At 42.9% G+C, this 22,436-nt stretch overlaps 1 protein-coding gene across 1 annotated transcript; it reads left to right on the plus strand.

The window, feature by feature from the left end:
* Positions 1 to 5,249: 5,249 nt before the first annotated feature.
* On the plus strand, positions 5,250 to 5,585 carry LOC112589644 (uncharacterized). The gene has a single exon (XM_025303714.1). The coding sequence runs from the start codon at positions 5,250 to 5,252 to the stop codon at positions 5,583 to 5,585; it is 336 nt and encodes a 111-aa protein (XP_025159499.1).
* The last annotated feature ends 16,851 nt before the right edge of the window (positions 5,586 to 22,436 follow it).

A 22,436-nucleotide genomic window follows, 5' to 3' on the forward strand; every position in this document is an offset into this window, starting at 1 on the left:
GAATGCAACACACGAAAACATCGAACTATCAGCATGCGTCTTATCGATGTGACTCTTGCGATTGCTAATAAGCTCTTAAACATAGTCTACAGTAACATAAAGATTGCAGCGTCTGCGAAATTCAAAGTGGATGATCTGGTATGTGTCAGGAAATTCAAAATTATCTTTGAAAAAGGCTATAAAATGGCTGAATTGGACAACCGAAGTGTTTAAAATCGTCAAAGTGCAGAAAACTAATCCTGCAACTTACCTACTAGCAGACTTGCGTGAGAAACCTATCGCCGGGGGTTTCTACGAACATGAACTACATAGTATCATCAATCCAGATGTATACCTAGTAGAAAAAGTGTTGCGCAGGCAAGGTGACAAGGTATGTGTAAAATGGTTGAGATTCGATAATTCCCATAATTCATGGTTACAAAAGGATAATGTATTGTAAAATAAAATATTAATACAGTTTTATTAGAACATTTGATGACATACTTAATTGTAAAATAGCTAATAAAACAAATAAACGTTATAATGGTATACTATAATGTCCCCATGGTAATGTATTTATCGAGTCAGACACAATATATCGCTTATCATCGTATGGACTGAGAGCAGTTTTGGTTTCGAATACTGTATATACGTCATGCAACTTGGATCTTATATACGATTGACGCCGACTCGTTTCAATTTCCTCTCTCAAACAATACGTGTAATCATCAAAATTGATCGTTCGCGCTATAATATTCCTCTAAATACCTTTTGCCTTTAATATCCTTTTTACTTTCTACTTTCAGTGCATACATTTTTGCTCAGAGCCCGACGAATTCTGTCAATACAGCTCCGTTATTTTCATCTTTCATAAGCCCTGGAATTTTTTTGTTCTTAAATGGCATACCGTATATGTTATTTTGAGGATAATCGCTCGTGTCAAACCTAGCAATGTCACGTTTCATTAGCTCATACACATCGGCGGACATTACATGGTAAATTAAACTATTTGTGTCCGTATATATTACTTTACATTTCTCGCGATACAGAGATGACATGTACTCATGGTGAAATTCATACAAGCAGGTCTTAGATATGGCGAGAATACATATACCCGCATAGATCGGCTTGTTAAACTTCACTTTGAGTTTTCGCAATTCAACGGCAATTAAATTTTTTGAAAAGATGCTCCTGCTATGAAAATTTGGCATTGCGACCATTGCCTCTGCACTGTATCGTCCATCCCATTTTGTTAAAAGTTTTATATCGACGTGATTGCGGACATTTTCCATTGTTTTGCCGAATACCGCGTTGTTTATAAATTTGTACAAATTTTTCTCAAAATCGTTTGTTGGATGCATTCGGAACTACGTATTTAATTTTATGTAGTTGCGTAGCCATGGAGATTGTGAGAATTGGAGTATGCTATGAATCTTTCCGATACGAAGACTATGGCGTGTGCACTGCTGCAGGTTGCGATAATAAATAACATAACGCTGCTTATTATATAAAATCGTAAGGAATTTTTCTTGCCTTTTGCTTGGGGGCTTCATTCGCGTTGGACAAAATGGTAGATCTACATGTGCAGATGTTGAGGATATTCCAAATCAATCTCGAGAATATAACCTGTGAACGAATCTAGCGGGATTGATGATATTTCAAAATTCGACGTATCATCAACCCACTTAAATTCAGCATATGGTAACGGTTGACACATTGTCCAATCATACAAATGATTTATATCAAAGTACATGAGATATGAGGATGGCTTCGATGAGTCGTAAGATTGCATATATTGGTTATTGGCTTTTGCATATCTACCGGAACACTGACTCAGACCACCACGTATACCACGTTCGATAAATATTATCATATCAATCTCTGCGAGCAATTCAAGATTAATTTTTGTATGTTTTAACACCACGTCCCATGTGAAATCTGGCAGTGTGTAATAATGCGCGGGGTCAAGACCGTAACTTTTGATATAACAATCGCGGAAATTTTCAAAAATATCACTCAATAACAAAACATTAGTTTTCAAGTACAAATCGTTATATATGCCTAAGATTTGAATAGAAAACTGTTCCCATACATTCATGGTATGCATATACGAGGGTAGTCCCTGAAGTACCTGACCTGACGTATAGATAGCGGTTGTTGTTTGAAAAGAATGACCATGGTAGAAAGTACCAACCTTATAAAGCTTAAGTTTGAAGTTTGACGACGCTACGTTGTTTAGTATTTGTTTGGCAGCCATCAATAGTGAACGTTCTCAGTGAATTTGTAAACATGGAAAAAATTGGTCATCGTTATGCGATACAATACTTTCTTTTGGAAGGCCTCAGTCCAATTAATATCAAAGCGGAGCTAGATTCTACTCTAGGGGAGTCTGCTCCTTCGTTTACAACAGTAAAATATTGGGTGGCAGAGTTTAAACGAGACCGTACGAGCTGCCAAGACGAACATCGCAGTGGTCGACCAAATGAGATGACTACGCCAGAAATGGTGAAAAAAATCCACAAAATGGTATTGGACCGTCGACTGGAAGTGCACGAGTTAGCAGACATGGTAGGTATTTCAAAGAGTTCTGTACATCGCATATTAACTGAAAATTTGGACATGAGAAAGCTGTGCGCAAGATAGGTGGAGCGATTGGAACAAAAACAGCGTCGTGAGGATGTTTCAATCGAGTGTTTGGCAAAGTTTCGCAGCAATAAAGCCGAGTTTTTGCGTCGATTCATAACCATGGATGAAACTTGGGTCCATCACTTCACACCTGAGACTAAGGAACAGTCAAAACAATGGACTGAAAAAGGAGAATCGGCTCCAAAGAAGGCGAAGTTCCATCTGCAGGCAAGGTCATGGCGTCAGTTTTTTGGGATGTGCGTGGGATAATTTTCATTGATTATTTTCAGGAAGGAAAAACAATCAACGGCGAATGTTGCAGATTCGCCGAGAATCAGCAACTCTGCTCGTGATATTTACACGACCACGGTCGCTGGGTCGTTGCTTGACGTCGGCTTATACGTGCAAAGCAAGTTTCCGACATTCTCATGCCTCGTGCGATACTCGTGGTTTTCGGCGTGATTATTGTTCGGCCTCTCGACACCTGAAAATGTTTAATCAAAACAAAACTTGTGATGTGTCGCGAGGCTGAGCCAATCATCGAACGCCGTGTATCCAAATCAGATTTTTTCTAATCAAGAATCCGTTCGAAGCAGTCTTTTGCTAACGAGAATTCCACCGCCTGATCTCACTCCGAATTTTCTCGCTGTCCTGAACGGACGTTCAATTAATCGTTGATCTTATTGTCTTTTTTCGCGAGTCTTTGTTAAACCGTTGTATCGTCCTCCGCCAACTGTCGCTTCTGATCGCCGGGCATGCCGACTACCCGCTGCTCACGCACCTCGCAGCCGCCGCGAGATTCAACCACTAGCCGCTCCGAGGAACTTTTCCCGGCGCTCGGATTATTTGTGAATCGGCTGGAATAAACATCGTTAATCACATCCCGCGGCTGTGAAAGAGTTTTTTTGCACCTTGTCCTCTGCAGTCCGTTCCATTCTCTACCGCGCTTCGTGCGGAGCGGTCTCGGCGAACGTTCGCCACAGTTTTACGCGCGAACAGCGAGTATTATGCGAACTTATTGCAGCGTTTGAGTGATGAAATCAAGAAAAAACGGCCCTATTTGGCGAAAAAGAAAGTTTTGTTTCATCAAGACAATGCACCAGTTCACACATCCGTTATCGCGATGGCCAAAATCAATGAATTAAAGTTCGAATTGCTTCCTCACGCACCCTATTCGCCAGATTTAACCTCCTCGGATCATATTCTGTTTTCAAACTTGAGAAAATGGCTCGGTGGTAAAAGATTTGCCAACAATGAAGAGGTGGAGTTTGCGGTTGATGGCTATTTTGAGGAGCTCGACGATTCCCACTATAAACAGTGTATGGAAGCTATTGAACATCGTGAGGAAAAGTGTATTGAGCTGGAAGGAGACTATGTAGAGGAATAAAGATATTTTTCCCCAAATTTCTTATTTTCTTTGTTAGGTTAGGTATTTCTGGGACATCCCAGAACCTAAGGAGACCTGGGCGAAGGTGATAGGATGGAGAGAAAAAAGGAAGGAAAGAAAGGAGGAGGATAAAAAGAAGCAACAGCAGCCTCCGAAGATAATTGTGAAGGAAGGAAACGCGGGGAAAAAGATAAAACGAAAAGTCCCCAATATCGCGGCAATATCGATCTCTGCGGAAAAGGGAAAATACAAGGAGATCCTAACGGAAGCAAAGAAGAAAATAGACATAGATGGTCTAGGGATATCCAAGATCAGAACGAGACAGGGAGTCACAGGAGCTCTGATCTTGGAGATCCCGGGGGAGAACAGAAATATGCAGGCAGACACCCTTGCAAACAAGCTGAGGGAAGTCCTGGCGGATAAAGCCAGAATTACCCGTTCGCAAAAGATGGGGAAGATCCGACTCCGAGGTCTAGAGATCTCTACCTCGGAGGAGGTGGCTGCGGAACGGGTGGCGCAAGCTGGTGGATGCGGGGTGGCGGAGGTCCAAACAAGGTTAATAAGAGCTATGCCATCAGGGTCCAGGTCGCTGTAGATTAGATGTCCCCTAACGGCAGCAAGAAAAGTCGCCGAAAGGGGGACACTGTCCATAGGATGGACGCAGGTAAAGGCGGAATGGTCAGACGTGAAGCCATTGCAATGCTTCAGATGCCTTGAAAGAGGGCATGTGCAGCAAAACTGCAACAGCGAAGCCGACAGAAAGCAAAGTTGTTACAGGTGTGGCGAAGCGGGCCATTTGGCCCGCAACTGTACCGCATCGGCAAGATGCATAATCTGTGCCGAGGCGGGCCAACCGGCGGGCCACCGAATGGGGAGACCAGCGTGTCACCACCCCCCAATAAAAGGAGAAGGAAGAGAAGGGAAGAGGGGTAGTAAGCGGGGGCATCCGCATCGACGCCACCCGCGCTCCCTTCTCTCTCTGAAGGAACGAAGGATGGAGATGGAGTCGAAGAACCCGCACCCCTTCCACTACTAGATCTAACGGACCCAGTCCCCCTCTAATTGCAACACAGGAGGAGACACAGGAGATGGAGGTAGAGAGGAGGGGGGAGAAGTGTCATAGGCCCACGGAAAGAAGTAGGAGCGAGGATGAGGAGGGGCCTGCGGAGAAGCTCTTAATCCAACTATAATGGACACAAGGTTCCTCCAATCGAACCTGCACCGCGCTCGGCAGGCATTGCCACTTTTCGAGCACACCATGACCGAGCGCGGTGCGGGATTGGGAATTGCGGCGGAGCCCTACAAAGTCCCCAGAAAACATCCTAGATGGTTTGGGGACAATCAGGGCTCCGTCGCAATAATATGGAAGGCGAGCGGTAGCTCACCTCCCGCTACCCACCTGGGTAGCGGGACAGGTTTTGTCGTGGCCAGGTGGGGGGTCCTGATTGTGGTCGGGGTATACCTCCTCTCAACTAAGAGCCTGGACTTGCCGAGCTTCAAGTCCAGGCTCCGAGAAATAGGAAGGGCCGTTAAACGGTACCTCCCTGAGCCTGTTATCATCGCCGGGGACTTCAATGCGAAGTCGGAGTTGTAGGGAACCTGGCGAGGTGACAGGCGGGGGGAAGAGGTGGAGGAATGGGCAGCGGGCCTTGACCTGCACCTGCTGAACGAGGGACGTAAATCAACGTTCGTGGGATCGCGGGGGAATCCATCATTGATCTCACGTGGGCTTCCCCCGCGGCCCTGAAGCGGGTGCGGAGTTGGAGGGTGGCGGACGAGCTCGAAGCTCTGTCGGACCATTTCATCATTGAGAGAAACTGTCCGCCACCCCCGAAGGCCTGCGGCCCCAACGTCCTGGAAGAGAACTCCGACCAGGGAGATGGGCCCTGAACCAGCTGGACAGGGAGGCCCTTGAACTCTCCTTAGAGGCTGCCACCTGGCCACGGCAGATGGAAGAGCAGGGCCTCGACTCTGAGGTTATGGAAATAGTGGAAACGATCGCACATGCGTGCGACAAAGCCATGCCCAGAGTCAGGTCCTGCCCAAAAAGTCCGCCTGGTGGTGGGCCGACACCATAGCCGATCTCAAGCGAAAGTCGGTCCACTTCAGGCGGACCTTTAGACGGGTCAGATACGACCCCGATTCGGACCCCGAGGCTGTTCTGGCCGCCCATAGGGAATTCTGCCTCGCGGCAACAACCCTGAGGGACGCGATTGGGGCGGCCAGAGGAAAAGGGTGGGACACCCTCCTCCTCTCGTTGGACGCGGATCCGTGGGGACGTCCATACAAGATGGTGATGCAGAAGCTAAAGCCGTGGACGTCCCATTAACGGAGACGCTTGACCCCCGGTTTCTCGAGCGGGTCATGGGAACCCTCTTGCCGGTCAGGGAGGAGGACCCCATAGGCCCGTACATTACTCCCACCCCAGAACAACAAGGGGTGGTACCGGGGATCACTGAGGAGGAGGTGGCTGGGGCCATCAAACGGGTCAAGAGCCGTAAGGCGCCCGGACTCGATGGAATCCCCGGCCGCGTCCTTACCCTGGCCTCGGGGTACCTGAACGGCAGGCTCGCGAGAATCTTCTCGCGAGCCCTAAGAGAAGGCAGGTTCCCCCCAGTCTGGGGGAGGGCCAATGTGGTCCTCCTCCGCAAAGAGGGCAAACTGGAGGACATCCCCTCCGTATACTGGCCCATACTGCCATCTGGATGAGGCGGGAAAGCTCTTTGAGCGCGTTATAACTGCCCGCCTCGTGGAGCATATGTCCCGGGAAGGTCCTGACCTCGATGACGGCCAATACGTCTTCCGAGAGGGACGTTCAACTGTGGATGCGATCCAGCATCTGCGGTCCCTCTCGGAGGCCATCGTGCAGGGAAGGGTGGCTGTCGCGGTGTCTCTTGACATCGCCAACGCATTCAACACTCTGCCCTGGGGTAGAGTGGTGGAGGTCATGCGTGGCTACTTTGGCTTCCCACCCTACCTCACGGCCGTCATCGAGGATTACTTCCGGGGTCGGCATCTAACCTGGAGAGACGCCGACGGCAAGGTATGCGAGAGGGGAATGAGTTGCGGGGTTCCACAGGGGTCCGTCCTGGGCCCCCTCCTGTGGAACCTCGGCTATAACTCAGTCCTCTAAACTGCCCTCCCCCCGGCTGTAGCATTATTTGCTACGCGGATGACACACTCATCCTAGCCGGGGGGACAGACTGGGGGAGGCCGTGAGAACAGCCAATTTGGCGGTGGCGTGCGTCGTGCGCTCCATTCGCAATCTGGGTCTGGTGGTGGCCCAAAGAAAAACAGAGGCCATGTTCCTCTATAGAAGGGGAATGAAGCCACCCCAGGCCCAGATCTGGGTAGGAAAAGTCAGGATCCCATTAGAGGCCCAGATGAGATAACTCGGCCTCACATTGGACGGCACCTGGTGCTTCAGAGAGCACTTCAACCGTCTGGTTCCCCGGCTGAGAGCAGTCTCAGCCAATGTCGGTAGGCTTATGCTCAGAATCGGGGGACCAGACGGGAAGGCACGTCGCCGCCATGCAGGGATATTAAATTCGGTGGCCCTGTACGGGGCACCGATTTGGGCGGAAGCTCTGGCCGTCAGTCGTCCAACGCAAGCAACCTTGCGCAGGGTACACAGGGCGCTGGCGGTCAGGGTGGCCCGATGCTACCGAACTGTATCCCACGTGGCGGCGACAGCTCTGAAGAGCATGCCCCCCATTGAGCTCCTGGCCCTGATGTACAGAGGAATGTACATCAGGAAGCGGGAGCTCATCGAGCAGGGGGGAGGCAGACATCGCGCTCGCCAGAGCAGTGCGGGAAATGAAGTACCAGGCTCGGCAGGTTCTCCTCCAGAGATGGCAGAGGATACTGGCAAACGCCAGATATGGGAGGAGGACTGTCGAGGCCATCCAGCCCTACCATCCCTACCGGATTGGGTGGGCAGGGCACATGGGACCCTGACTTTTAGGATGGCACAGGTGCTCACCGGGCACGGATGCTTCGGTGAGTACCTGTGCCGAATAGGAAAGGAGTGCACGACGCAGTGTCACCACTGCGACCACGATCACGACTCCGCGCAGCACACGCTCCACGACTGCCCCGCCTGGAGCGCTGAGCGCGGAGTCGTAACACGGGGACTTGGTCGCGACCTCTCACTCCCCACGATAGTCGGCGCAATCGTGGGGAGTGAGAAGAAATGGGGGGCGTTTGCCTCCTTCTGCGAGACGGTCCTCTCGCAGAAGGAAGCCGCGGAGGAGATCCGCAGGGAGGCGGAAGGGCGGGGAAGAAGGCGGAGGCGAAGGGAGCGCCACCGCCTATGGAGAGTGGGGAGAAGCAGGGAGGGGGACGTCGACTCCTCCTCCGAGGAGGCATTAAGGAGGATGGTGCGACCACCATCCCCCCACCCCCTCAGCTTGCTCCCACCCCAAGGGGGAGATACCTCCGGGAAGGGCACAGGTGAGACGCCGGGGCGCCCGACCGAGGGCGCCCGGACGTGCGCCAGCTGCAACGACGGCTGGCAGGCAGCCGGCTGGGGGAAGGAAGGCAGCGGCGACGGCGACACCGGCGACTGCGCAGACGATGGCAAGAAGAACAAGGAGGAGGAGGGTGGTGGGAAATGACCCACTCCCCTCCTCCTCTATCAGTCATCTACTTCCCCTGAAACGGGAGTAGGATGAGTATAAGGGGGGAGAGGATACGACTGTGACGTTGTCATGGTCAGTCAGCACCTCTCCCTCCCAATAATTAATCCGGTGTGAAGGAAGGGGGGATGGTAACCCCCTTTCCTTCCCTCTTCCCACAGGAGAGAGAGCGCCCGGCGGCCAGGGGAGCGTTTACCCCCGTAACCGCCGGGCGGGAGGATGGGGCATCGGGCGGGGACTCCCGGTGCCCCAACAAAACCTCCAAACGTAGGGCGGCCAGCTGAGAAGGTGGATCAGTCGGCCGCACAGCATGTACTGGCGGCGCCCCGCCTGGCTGGGAACGGAGGTTGAAGCGCAGGCGTTGCCGGCTTACCCCTTCCCTAAGAGGCGGGGCGTGAGGGGTGGGGAAAGGGGAGCGGCGGTCGAAGCGAGTCTCTTGGCTGGCTTCCCCCCTCCCCTGGGAGCGGCGGTCGCAGAGGAGCCTTGGCTCGCTTCCCCCCTCCCCCCACCTCTGGGACCGACGATGGTCGACATCTGGACTCGGGACCCCGATCAACAGTTACGTAGGCTCCGAGGCCTCGATCCAAGTCCCTTCGCAGCCCGGGAGGTTTTAGCTGGTACGAGTCCGGAATAACCCTGGCCCTTCCTCGAGGGTCAGGGTATCCATGATGAATTTCCTCCTCGTAAAAAAAAAAAAGTACTTCTGGGACTACCTTCGTAATTGCGCTCAGATACTATATCATCTATCAACGAACTATGGAATAACTCGCGCGGTGGTAAACATTGATCCTGCAGATTGTCATTGCAATCGACATATTCGTACGAAAAGACACCTATAGCGTTAATAAATCAAAATCTTTGTCGGATAAGTTTTTAAATTCGGATTGAGCAATTTTTAATTTGACTCTAGTCAGAAACAATGCTAATTTATCGAGACTGGTACTGAGAAATTTGTACGAATCGATTAATCACAATTTAATATGATTTCGCTAGTCTAATGTTTTACTTGTTATATCTTTAATATGTTTGGTAAATGAAGTATATTTTTCTTTCATCATTGGTAGAACATCGATGAGACCCTGGAACGCGGTGGTTACTTCCTTGAGAATATAATGAGCATCATAACCTGATAAGTTATAAAAATTATCGGAATATAATAGGAATCAGTATAATTTAAATTACAATTGGAATGTGCAGGACCCCTGTATTGTCCAGTTAAATGGCAGTGATCGTGTACGCGTGTATCCTCCACCCCGAGTGATTTTTCGCATATACACAGTCTGTCCCAGATACGATGAGACTGGTCCCATCAAAGTTCTTAGCGCAGCGGCATCTATAAGTGAATGATGGTAAGTGAGTGTTCTACCCTTCATCTACTTAACCTCAAAATTTGAGCGAATTCGGTTGATTTTTCACTGTGGTGTGATATTTTATGTAAAGTCACTTTGTGTACGTCGGTAGAAAAACCAACATGGAACAAAGAGCGAATATTAAATTCTGTTTTAAATTGGGTAAAAGTGGTGCAGAAACGTACGAAACGCTAAAAAATGTGTACGAGGATGAATGCATGTCCCGTGCACAGGTTTTCCGTTGGTTTGACCGGTTCCGTGACGGTCGTGAGGACCTTGCAGACGATGACCGAGCACCGCCGTCAAAAACCACTCGCAATGAAGAAAACATCGAGAAAGTCAAAGAAATTCTTCGAAGCGACTGCTGTGTATCTGCGAGACTCATCGAAGAGGAAACTGGGATACCGAAAAGCACAGTCTATCGAATTTTGAACGAAGATTTGGGCAAACGGAAGGTCTGTGCGCGCTTCGTGCCACACACTCTGACAGACGACCAAAAAGATTGGAGAGTTCAGCATTGCAAAGACATGTTAAAAATGTCCCGAAGGAATCCGACAAGCATGCCAGCCATTGTAACTGGTGATGAAACGTGTTGTTTTCAATACGAGCCAAAAACAAAACGTCAGAGTGCGGCATGGAAGTCACCAGAAGAGCCAAAAGAGGAAAAATTACGCTTTCAGAAGAGCAAAATCAAGACAATGCTGACCGTTTTCTTCGATTTAAAGCGAATTGTTTACAGTGAATTCGTCCCAGAAGTTCAGACGGTGAACGCAGAATATTATCTGGGAGTTCTACAACGATTATGGGCCAGAATTCGACGAGTTCGACCGGAATATCGAGAGCCAGGCAGTTGGTTTTTGTTCCACGATAATGCACCATCGCACAAAGCCATCCTGGTACGTGAATTCTTGACCAAAAACGGCATCATTCTTATCGATCATCAATCGTATTCACCTGATTTGGCTCCGCGCGACTTCTGGCTATTTCCCAAACTGATATTGCCGATGAAAGGAAATCGTTTCGATACCATCCCGGTCATCCAAAAGACTTCGACCGCCATACTAAAGGCCATTCCAGCCGATGAGTATAAAAAATGTTTCGAAAAATTTGTTGAACATTTCCAGCGCTGTATTGACTCAGAAGGAGACTATTTTGAATAAACAAGAATAAAAATCAAAATAATAAACGCTTTGTATTTTTTTAGACCAGTCTCATTGGATCTGGGACAGACTGTATGACGGTACGTTGCGCTATAAAATGCTGCACATTGTTCTTGTGATAAAATTTCCATAGGGGATTTATTATTATGCAAAATAACTTTTATGCGATGCGCCAATTGTTTAAGTTCCTCGACGAACCACGAAATGCAATTCGGATCGCGAAGACACTGGATAATGGTTTATCGTAAGGACATCATACGTAATAAGCTATCCTATGTACTTTATGATGCTGATACACATATTTTTTTTCTTCGTTTGGCGTCTTCTCTAGAATGCAGTCTAGGTCAGCGTACACCACGAATGGAATCCGTTCCCTTCTGCTGTAGTTGATAAAGCTGAGCCATTTGTTGTCCTCTGTTGACAGGATGATTGCACAGTCATTCAACTTGTTGTAATCTATGATATGATTCTCCAGTTTTTCGTTGGAATGAAAATAATGCAAGTAAGTGAAACGAAAAATAAATGGATATTACAAGTTTTTCTTTCATGTCATATTTGTTATTCATATCATAATTATTATATTGTATTCACAGAAAATATCCTTACCGATCACATATATATTTTTTGGATTTTTTCTTAGTTGCCAGCTCACAAGACGTGACAAATTCTTGATCTATACGAAATGCCCCACTTTGTACTCTCGTGGATTTTGCACATATAACAAATTTACATGCTTTTGCTTCTTACTGGCGAGACGTATCGATCGTTCCGACGTCGGAACGATCGTATATGCTTCTTCCTGCTTCTTTTTATCTTGAATGATATATAAGTTGATGAATGTGTTGTTTAGCTGTTCGAACTTGGTAATTTGTTTAATCGTCGTTGGAAATTTAATATCCTGAAGATTGAATATTTCGGTGTAACGTGGGTACGAAGATTCCCGGTCTCCATGTCTTTCAACTGGATATAATGCCGCGACCACAGACCATGCAAAACATGCATTGTCTTTAGTTCGCACGTTTATCACTGCTTTCTTTAATTTTATTTAGCGCGGCAACGCAATGTTGCATCCCGCATGTAGTGGATTGTATTTGTTCAAATTGAATATTAGATCAAGTATGCGCAACAGTGCCCACCCACTATCACGTTCTTAAAATTCTTCCAAAGATGCCAAAGTAGGCTCGATGACACGTGGTTCGTACCATTTTTCCAAATCCAAAGCAGAAAAGAGTTCACTGTTCTTCGTGTTAATGCTTTTGAACGCGTGATTGTCACCCGCGATAAACTTGCCATTGAACACAGTGTTCACCTTAAGATTGTTGTGTCTTCCCATAGCACTTCGCACTTCGAGCACCGTACTCTTCGCATCTTGGAGAAATCGAAGAGGTTCGACAGGGTTCACGTTAATAACTGCCGGTTGATATGCGGCTTTCGAATGCCGTATAAATTTCTTTCTGCAATCTCCAATTCCACCAATTCTGCATCTTTTGATGCGTGTCCAGCACCCACATGTATGAAGCGTTCTTGCACAGAAATTTTCAGTCCTTCGAGTCGTGCAATACCACTGATTGCGCGGCGCCAATCAACAATCGCGATCATTTTGCTCGACGTTGTTCTTCCAAACATCTGATACACTTGTCACACTTTTGCACAATGCGTCGTATGCCCCTCGCGAATTCAGACGAGTGGATTGCGCTAACAGTTCTCGTTCGGTTTGAACGAAGTCTTCGATGTCTTCATTAAATGCAGAGAATAACTCTGCTCTCTAGAATGCTTTACTTTATATCCTTTCCATTAGAAAACAGGTTTGGACATGCTTAAGTCAAATGGGGCGGGGGATCTAAAACAAAGATAGCCACATCTTGTTTATTTTCTCGGTTTGAAGAATGTATCTGTGTATGCGCTACAACTTCGAAGACTAAAAGGAGGGGATGGCCTGTAATAGCTATAATATTAGGCTTCGGAAAAAAAACTTCTGTCTCTCAGTCTCTCTGTGAATACGAGATTCATCGGTTGTGTGTCTACATAGTAAAGTTTGGGTGTGTCTACATAGTAAAAGTGTACGCTGCCAGTGCTGATATGAACGCTAAACAAGTAAATTATTACATGCCTGCTCAACATAAGGACGAGGCTCCACCGCAAGAAAATGTGCGAGATATGAGTGTCATAACGCTGTTTCTTTTAGTTTATCCGTAGTAACTTTCCGAGATTCAGACATGTAAATTTTCTATATCTTTTCAGCGTTTAACGACCTCCTGCTATGCATATCTTAGGACGCCGATACGCTTTGACTACAACTGCTTATAAATATTTGAATATCGGAATCAGCGTAGGAGTTGAGCCAGTCATAGATATAGTCATTAATGATAATCGTAGCAAACAACTGCTATTGCCAATCAAAACTTGGAATGCTCTAATGAGGCAACATCCACAGATTTCTGCAGGCCAATTTTTACAAGTTATCGTCTCCCCCGATGCGTATAGAAGAATTAACAATAACGTCATGTAAGATGTACAACTCACAAATTGTGAAACTCACAATTTTTAATAATTGCTTATATGTAACACCAGATACGTTAAATATTTTATTTACATTTGAAAATTGCATCAATCACATGTATAGATGGTCATCAGAAAATATCTGCATAGTTAATATAAAATTCAAAAGTTTTGTAAATATTCTTCGTGAAAAGAAGAATTATATTACTAATATACATACTGCAACAAAAACAATACAAGAAAGCAGCGACTTTGATCGCGAGTCGCTCATTGATTTTGAATTGTTAACGTGCGTGTTAAAAAATATAATGTATGAAGCCATGAACAAATAAATTATATTCTGGAAAATATAAAATTATGTATAAATTAACTAACATCAGGAAGTATGTACGAGAAAAGAATAATACATGCAACAAAGTGCTATAAACAACATTTCTCTCCCGGACGTGTCGAAGAATATTTCACCATGGATGTACCGACTTTGTGGATCTACAAGAGTACATGGTTGGAAAAAGTTTTATTGTAAAAGAAGCGGCGATACTGAAGAACCAAACTATTCTTTCACATTATATCTTCACGAGTCCGATGCCATGGCATCTGCTCACAAGGTCAGACAAATCGAGAGCCTACTGGTTAGCAGCTAATCATCATAGATTACGATGAGAAGATGGAACCGTCAAATACTGCAGAGCTGAACATTTGATTACTATAACTGTGGTCGGTGATATGTATGGCGGGCTTGAAGATGTCGCATCTCAACTTGTGTATGTAAAGGGGCCTGAGAAGCGGGAATGGTTGTTACACTTTCTGGATGACAATGTGAGAAGCAACGTGATCATTAAGACCGTGGACACCGATTACGATAACATGTCTTCTCTGCAAAAATTGAACAATACTTTTCGATGTAATAATCATATGAAAATTTGTACCTTACAGAATGTACTAAACATTTTCAATTGGTGGTCTTGGAGAGAATTGTACGACGCTTAATAAAATATTATTTCAAATGTACAGATGTACAGGATTTCCTCCTACACGCTTATCCCCTTTCACCTCTTAGGATTTTATATGATAATTGTGTTTGATAAAAATACAGTTCTTTATTTGCGATATGATGATTATTAAACATTCGACAGATGTTCGATAGACGTTTGATAGACGTTATACTAGCAATAAGCGACGGTGGTCTAGGAGGTTGGAACGTTCGATAGCAACCTGCGGGGCCCAGGTTCTCGAGCCTACCTACATCCCGGCATGTTTTTCTCTGGATATGTGCGTGACGTCACGGCCGCCATCTTACCCGTAAACGTGACGTCTATTAGAATTAGAAATAGGCGACAGTGGTCTAGAAGGTTCGAGCGTTCGATAGCAATTGCCGGGGCCCAGGTTAGAGTCTAGCAACACCAGGCACATTTTCTCTGGACATATGCGTGGCGTCATGGCCGCCGTCTTGCCCATAGAATCAAACAATTCTGGGGAGGAGGGACGGTATCACTAAAGAGGGGGTCTCAATAGAGGGTATCAATAAAGAAGAGGGTATCAATAAAGAGGGGGTGGGGTATTAATTAAAATATTTCATTAATAAAGTCAGGTTTGAAAATATTTCATTAAAAAGGTCACGTTTGAAAATATTTCATTAAAAAGGTCAGGTTTGGAAATATTTCATTAAAAAGGTCAGGTTCGAAAATATTTCATTAATAAAGTCGGGTTTGAAAATATTTCATTAAAAAGATTGGGATTTTGAAAACTCATTTTACAAAGTGAGTTAGTATCCCGCTTGTTTAACTACTGTAGGTACCTCTTGTCCAGTCATGGTGCTACTGACGAGGGAACAGCAACTGACAAGTAACACTACCCAACTGATACTCACCGATTTGAATGAAACTTAACATACTTATTAAACATCGAAAAATGTTAAATATGTGTTTTTTTTTGCTTCTGCTAAATACGCATTTTAGGGGTAGAAAGCACCCCTCAACTCCTGGAGGTGGAAACAGTTATGGCTAATGATTTCTGAAACGATACATTTTTTGAAAAAGTGCTTAGGGCCAAAGTTGTAGAGTTCAAAGTTGTGCACTTGATGGCGACCTTGAGGTCGATTTTCAAGGTCAATTAAATTTGGAAATAATTAGCCGTTGTCGGACTTTGACCACATCCTGTATCTATAATCAGTAATTTTATGCGTTGACTAAATCTGTCTTCAGAATTGATTTGTTGCGTTATTTTCCTAAAAAAAGAAAAAAACCTGACGTAATGGGAAAATAGATGCAAATTTATAGAAAAAATAAGAAGGAGAAAAAAGTTTTGTAAGTAACTTCAGAATAGAAGTAAAGATAAGAAAACATAAAATGTCACTCTAATTGTAAGTTAAACATTACCTTCATGCTATATTAGAAATTTCAAATCTTTTTAAATTTTTATTGCTATTCTGGAGTTATCCACAATACCTTTTACTTTTTATTTTGTATTAGGATTTCATTCGGACATGATCAATTATTATTTTCCCGACTGTCGTTGAGCAAGCATTTTCCAAAATTACTTCTTGATCACTTATTTGCTATGAGCTATCTTGCTCGTGAATTTCGTTCGAATATACTATCAACCATAATTTTCACATCTGTACTTGGGCGAGTGTTCATTGTTTCTAGTTTTACGTCAATTGTTCTTACGACTGCTGTTTCTTGTGAACGTTTTCAAAATTCTTTCGGAAAGTATTTACTGCAAGTACTTTTCCATCATTTGTTCCTACGACTATTTTTTGTGTTAATTTCATTTAGGCTTATACGATCATAAACTCTGCTTTCCATGAATTTACTTTAAATATCTGTTATAATATTATTAAAGCATTGTTAGTCTGTAAAATTTCATAATGTCATTAAACACAAAAAATATTTTAAAGTTATTATGCCTCACTTTTGAGGACCCAATGTACAATATAGAATCTAGAATAACAGATGAAGAAAAATCAATCGCTTCTCAACTTGCAGATTTGATAAAAGACGCTATCATTTTTGATATATTTAAAGAGACTTATGATATTTTGTACTGTACAGATGCTAGTGTAATTCTTGATGCTGTTTTAATTGAAGACAATTCAGAAGATGTTTCGGAAGTTGTGCAAGACGATACAAAGGTCGATTTCAAGATCGCCATCAAGTGCATCACTTTGAACTTGGTCCATTACAACTTTGGTCTTAAGCACTTTTTTCAGAGAATGTATCGTTTCAGAAATAATTAGCCATAACTGTTTCCACCTCCAGGGGTTGAGGGGTGCTTTCTACTCCTAAAAAGCGTATTTAGCCGAAACAAAAAAACAGGTATTTAATATTTTTCGGTGTTTACTAAGTATGTTAAGTTTCATTCAAATCGGTGAGTATCAGTTGGGTTGTTACTTGTGAGAAATGTTACGGGCTGTCGCTCCCCTCCACATATCTTTACCTAACCGCCTATAGCGCCTCGACTTGCTTGCGGTTCTTTCTGAGTTCGCAGGTAAAAAATCCGGTTTATATTTGAATGACCCTCGTATATTGTTGAGTGGGATATTGTAACATTGGTGTTGTGTTATTGTTAGTTGGTGTTTACTGGATAATATTGCTGATTATTAATGTTTAATGTATTTAATGTATATGTTTAATGTATAAGAAAATCACGCACCAAAATATGAATAAAAGATATATAGTTATGAATTTCTTTCATAATATCGAAAACCACGGCAGTGGTTTACGCCAAGGTACGCTTTTTGCTGTTACGCTCCTGAACTGTCTCTTGACTGCCGTGGTATATTCATGCGAACCAATTAGTTGAAGGGGGGCATAATTTAGAGTTTCGCTACAACCGCTAAACCGGTGCAGTTCTGAGTGTTCTCAATCGATTCCTTGTGTCTAAATTAGTTAATAAAACTGTCTTCATTCATGCTCTACGTATCCTGTGAGTCGAGATATTCTAGTTCAAAGTTCAGTTTACGTAGATTTTACATTCGCTAGGAATTGTAAAAATGTCACGCCGAAAATGTCCATCTCACATTTTTTCTGTTAGAGGCGCTGCGAATCCATCGTCAGAGGCACCACGAACGGGTTCGCTCGTTGTCAGAGGCGCCATAATTCGAAAGTTGTATACGAGTGTGTTTAACATATGTAGTGATATTTCAATGAGAAAAGTGATGATCGGTGATTAGCTCATAAGAAAAGCCGAACGAGGAAACGAGGAAGAAGGAGAGGAAATAAAAAATATGCGTAATATACATGACGAAATTTTACTGTACATTAGAACTGCACAGGTAAGAAGGTTATTGATTGTTGATTTATGAGTGAAATTTATTCTTTTATTTTTATGTTTCATTATTGTACGTATTCTTGTAAACAAAACAATAATATATTACATCATATTGTATATTTGACATTTACAGGTAGCTGCATTTGATTTGACGTTTACACATAGCTGCGTTGGAACATTACTATTGAACAGAAGCACAATAAATTCATTATCAAGTAATACACAATACTATAAAAAATATCTTTTATTATTATTTATTATTATTAACGTCTTGCGTCAGGACATTGTAAGAGTAATTTCCACAAGTATACGACGGCTTTCACTCGCGTTTTTCTTTCGATTGAACAAGAAAAGCAGTACGTGCCGCAAATGCTCTTTATTTGGCTTAAAACTCGACATGTTTACCACACGAAAAAAATATGACGCTAGCCCGAAATCGTTTCAACATCAATGGCGTTTTGAAAGGCACTGTCATAGCAACAAAATGACATAAGAGATTAGACTGTGAACCAATCCTTGTTTCCAGCGCCATCTCTTAAAAAAATTAAGAATTATTAACCGCCACACCTGGTATATGTATTTATTTGCCCCTAATGAGAATATATTATTTTGTACTTCATATTTCACATTTTCAGATTGTAGTGTTGGATAATATTTGTTATTAAGCAGAAACAGAAACGATTAGTCACAACCAGGTAATACACCATCTAAAAGATATCTTTTATATATATTCTTGTCCAAAACAAGAATATGTTATTTCACATTGCATATTTTATATTTTCAGCTTGCTGCAGTGAAAACAAACAGGCAGAATGACGCAAACTGAAGAGCCTGAAATGGGATGTCTTAACGCATCCACCGTATTCTTCTGGTATCGCACCATCTAACTATCACTTGTTCCGGTCATTGCAAAATTATTTAAATGGAAAAAACTTTGACTCTTTGGAGGCCTTAAAAAACGGTGTCTCTTCGTTCTTCGAATCTAAACTGTGCAGTTTTTATGATCGAGGCATCCGTATGCTGCCAGAACGTTGGGAAAAGATTATAGAAAACGATGGAGAATATATCATTGATTGAATAAAGATTTTTGTTTGCCTAATCACTGTGTGACTTTTACTCACAAACTCCGTACGAACTTTTGCACTCACCCAATAGTATGAAATAATATATTCTCGATATAGACAAATAAATATACAGGGTTTTATAAAAGTCCCGGAAGAGCAGAATAACTCGAAAAATATGAGTCCTAGAAAAAATGCGATGTACTGAGTTTGTATAATTTTTCCCTCGATATCTAACGGTGACCTTGGTTTTGACCTTGACAATGACCTTGAAGGTCATTTCAAGGTTAGGTCAATTTTTTAATGGGACCCTACTTTGACCCCAGAAATGAAAAGAGCGGAAAATTTTACGTTCGGATTGATCTTGAATACTGCCAAGTTTGAAGGTCACATAAAGGTCTAAGCTTGTTCTAGGCTGAAAACGTGAACATCTTCGACAATTCACCTGCTAGGGAGCAATGTTACGCATAAGAATAAGAATGTAGAGGTCAACGAGGGACATTCAGCCGTGACCTTGCCTTTATTCTCAAGGTCATGAGTTAAGATTATTATTAAGGTCAAGCCGGACTTTTTTAGGACTGAAAATTCATACTTTTGACGTAAAAGTGTCAAGATTGAAAATTTTTACGTTCGGATATGACGTTTTCAACCTTGACCTTGTTCTCAAAATTATGCGTTTTACGTTACTTCACTGATCGTGAAGTCTACTGAAAGTAAAGCGTCTCGGAACCGGACCACTGAAAGCAAGGTCTCTCAAACCCGATTACTGAAGGCAAGGTGTCTCAAACCCGACCACTGAAAGCAAGGTTCAGTTAGTCCCGGCCACCGAAGACAAAGCATCTTGTAACTCGGCATGATATTACAAGAGATGTTCAAAATGTTCCCCATTGACCATTTGACAGTGTGTTTGACAGGTCAAGGTTGAAAACGTCATATCCGAACGTAAAATTTTTCAATCTTGACATTTTTAGGTCAAAAATATGGATTTTCAGTCTTAAAAAAGTCCAGTTTGACCTTAATAATAATCTTAACTCATTTCCTTGAGAATAAGGGTAAGGTCACGGCTGAATGTCCCTCGTTGACCTCAACATACTTATTCTTATGCTTAACATTACTCCCTAGCAGATGCATTTTCGAAGATATTCGCGTTTTCATCCTAAAACAAGCTTAGACTTTTATGTGATCTTCAGAGGTCAAATTTGACATTTCAAGGTTATATGCGAACGTAAAATTTTCCGCTCTTTTCATTTCTGGTGTCAAAAGTATAGGATCCCATTTAAAAAATTGACCTGACCTTGAAATGACCTTCAAGGTCATTCTCAAACTCAAATCAAGGGTCACAGTCAGATAGCCAGGAAAAATCATAAAAACCCAGTGCTTCGCATTTTTTCTAGGACTCATATTTTTTGAGTTATTTTGCTCTTCCGGGACTTTTATAACACCCTGTATAATAATAAAAATATTGTGTATAGAATTGTGTGTTGCCAAATAGTGAATCGATGATGTTTCTGTTCAAGAGTAATGTTCCAACACAGCTATGTGTAAATGTTAATTCAAATATAGCTACCTATAAATGTCAAATATGCAATATGAAATAATGTATTATTGTTTTGTTATAAAAATATATATAATAATAAATATAAAAATATAAAATAACAAGATAATAATACATTACTTCATATTGCATACTTGACATTTACAGATAGCGTTGTTTGATTTGACATTTACAGATAGCTGCGTTGAACCCTTATGAAAAATTACTTAAGATGTTCCAATTAACTTAAAGTTACTTATAGTTACCTAAAGTTACTTACAGTTAACTATAAATTACTTATAGTTAACTATAAGTAATTTGAAAATTTAAAGTAATTTTTCCTAAGGGAGACATTACTATTGAGCAGAAGGACAACCGATTCACTATTAAGCAACAGACAATATTCTATAAAAAATATCTTTTATTATTATATGCATTCATATATATTTATTTGTCCATAACTAGGATATATTATTTCATACAGTCATATTTCACATTTTTAGATTGCAGCGATTGAACATATTTTTTACTCAGCAGAAACAAAATCAATAGGCCACATCCAAGTAATGCACTGTTTAAAAGATATCTTTTATATTGAGGACTTGAATAAATTTTCGCTATTTTTTCGTGAAAATGAATACTTTATTTAAAAAAAATTAGTAAAGAACATGTCATTGAAAGTATTGTCCATCGCTAACCATTACTTTCTCCCATCTTTCTGGCAGCATACGAATACCATGTCGAAAGAACAACTCATCTTTTGAGGTTATCCACGAATCGATCCATTTTTTGGCATCTTCATAAGAATGGAAGTGCTACTCAGCCAGACCATGAGTAATCGATCGGAACAAGTGGTAATCGGAAGGAGCAATGTCCGGTGAATATGGCGGGTGGGGTAGGACTTCCCATTTGAGTGTTTCCAAGTAGGTTTTGACCGGTTTTGCAACATGTGGCCGAGCGTTATCATGCTGCAAAATTACTTTGTCGTGTCTCTTCTTGTATTGCGGCCGTTTTTCCTTCAATGCTCGACTTAAGTGCATCAATTGTAGTCGATAACAATCTCCCGTAATGGTTTCGTTGTGTTTGAGGAGCTCATATTATACTACACCCAACTGACCCCACCAAATACAGAGCATGAGCTTGGGACCATGGATATTAGGCTTTGCTGTCGATGTTGATGCATGGCCAGGCTTACCCCACAATTTTCTACGCTTCGAGTTATCGTAGTATCCACTTTTCATTGCCAGTCACGATACGGTGCAAACAACCTTCCCTTTTCTGCCGTTGGAGCAGCTGTTCATACGTGAAAAAACGCCGTTCGACGTCTCTCGGCTTCAATTCGTACGGCACCCAATTTCTTTGCTTTTGAATCATTCCTAATGCTTTTAAACGTTTGGCAACTGTTGTGTGATCAACTCCCAATGATTCTGTAAGTTCATTTTGCGTCTGACATGGGTCTTCATCGAGTAATGCTTCCAATTCTTCGTCTTCTTTTTCGGTGCGCCAGAGCGTTCTTTATCTTCAAAATCAAAATCATTATTTTTAAAGCATCTAAACCAATCTCTGCATATTGTTTCCGACAGAGCATGGTCGCCGTAAGTCTTCACAAGAATTCTATGTGCTTCAGCTGCAGATTTTTTTTGAAAAAATGCAGTAAAGTAAAAAGCCCCGCAAATACTCTTTTTTCGGCATGAAATTCGACATGTTTAACGCTATGAAAAAATATGTTGTTTACGCTTCGGCGGAATATACATATACTGTCACTTTGAGTCTAATGGTGGAGCTTATGATGAAGTTGGTTGTAGCATTGCCCGATGCAAAAAGGCTAAGATAACACCATCTGTCGGGAAACTTATTCAATCAGCGAAAACTTATTCAAGTCCCCAATATATATTCTTGTTTAAAACAAGAATATGTTATTTCAGATTGCATA

Source organism: Harpegnathos saltator, unplaced genomic scaffold (genome assembly GCF_003227715.2).
Source record: "Harpegnathos saltator strain DR-91 unplaced genomic scaffold, Hsal_v8.6 scaffold562, whole genome shotgun sequence".
Classification (NCBI taxonomy): Eukaryota; Metazoa; Arthropoda; class Insecta; order Hymenoptera; family Formicidae; genus Harpegnathos; species Harpegnathos saltator.

Coding starts and splice junctions, on each gene's coding strand:
- LOC112589644 (XM_025303714.1), top strand. CDS start 5,250: ATGACCGAGCGCGGTGCGGGATTGGGAATTGCGGCGGAGCCCTACAAA.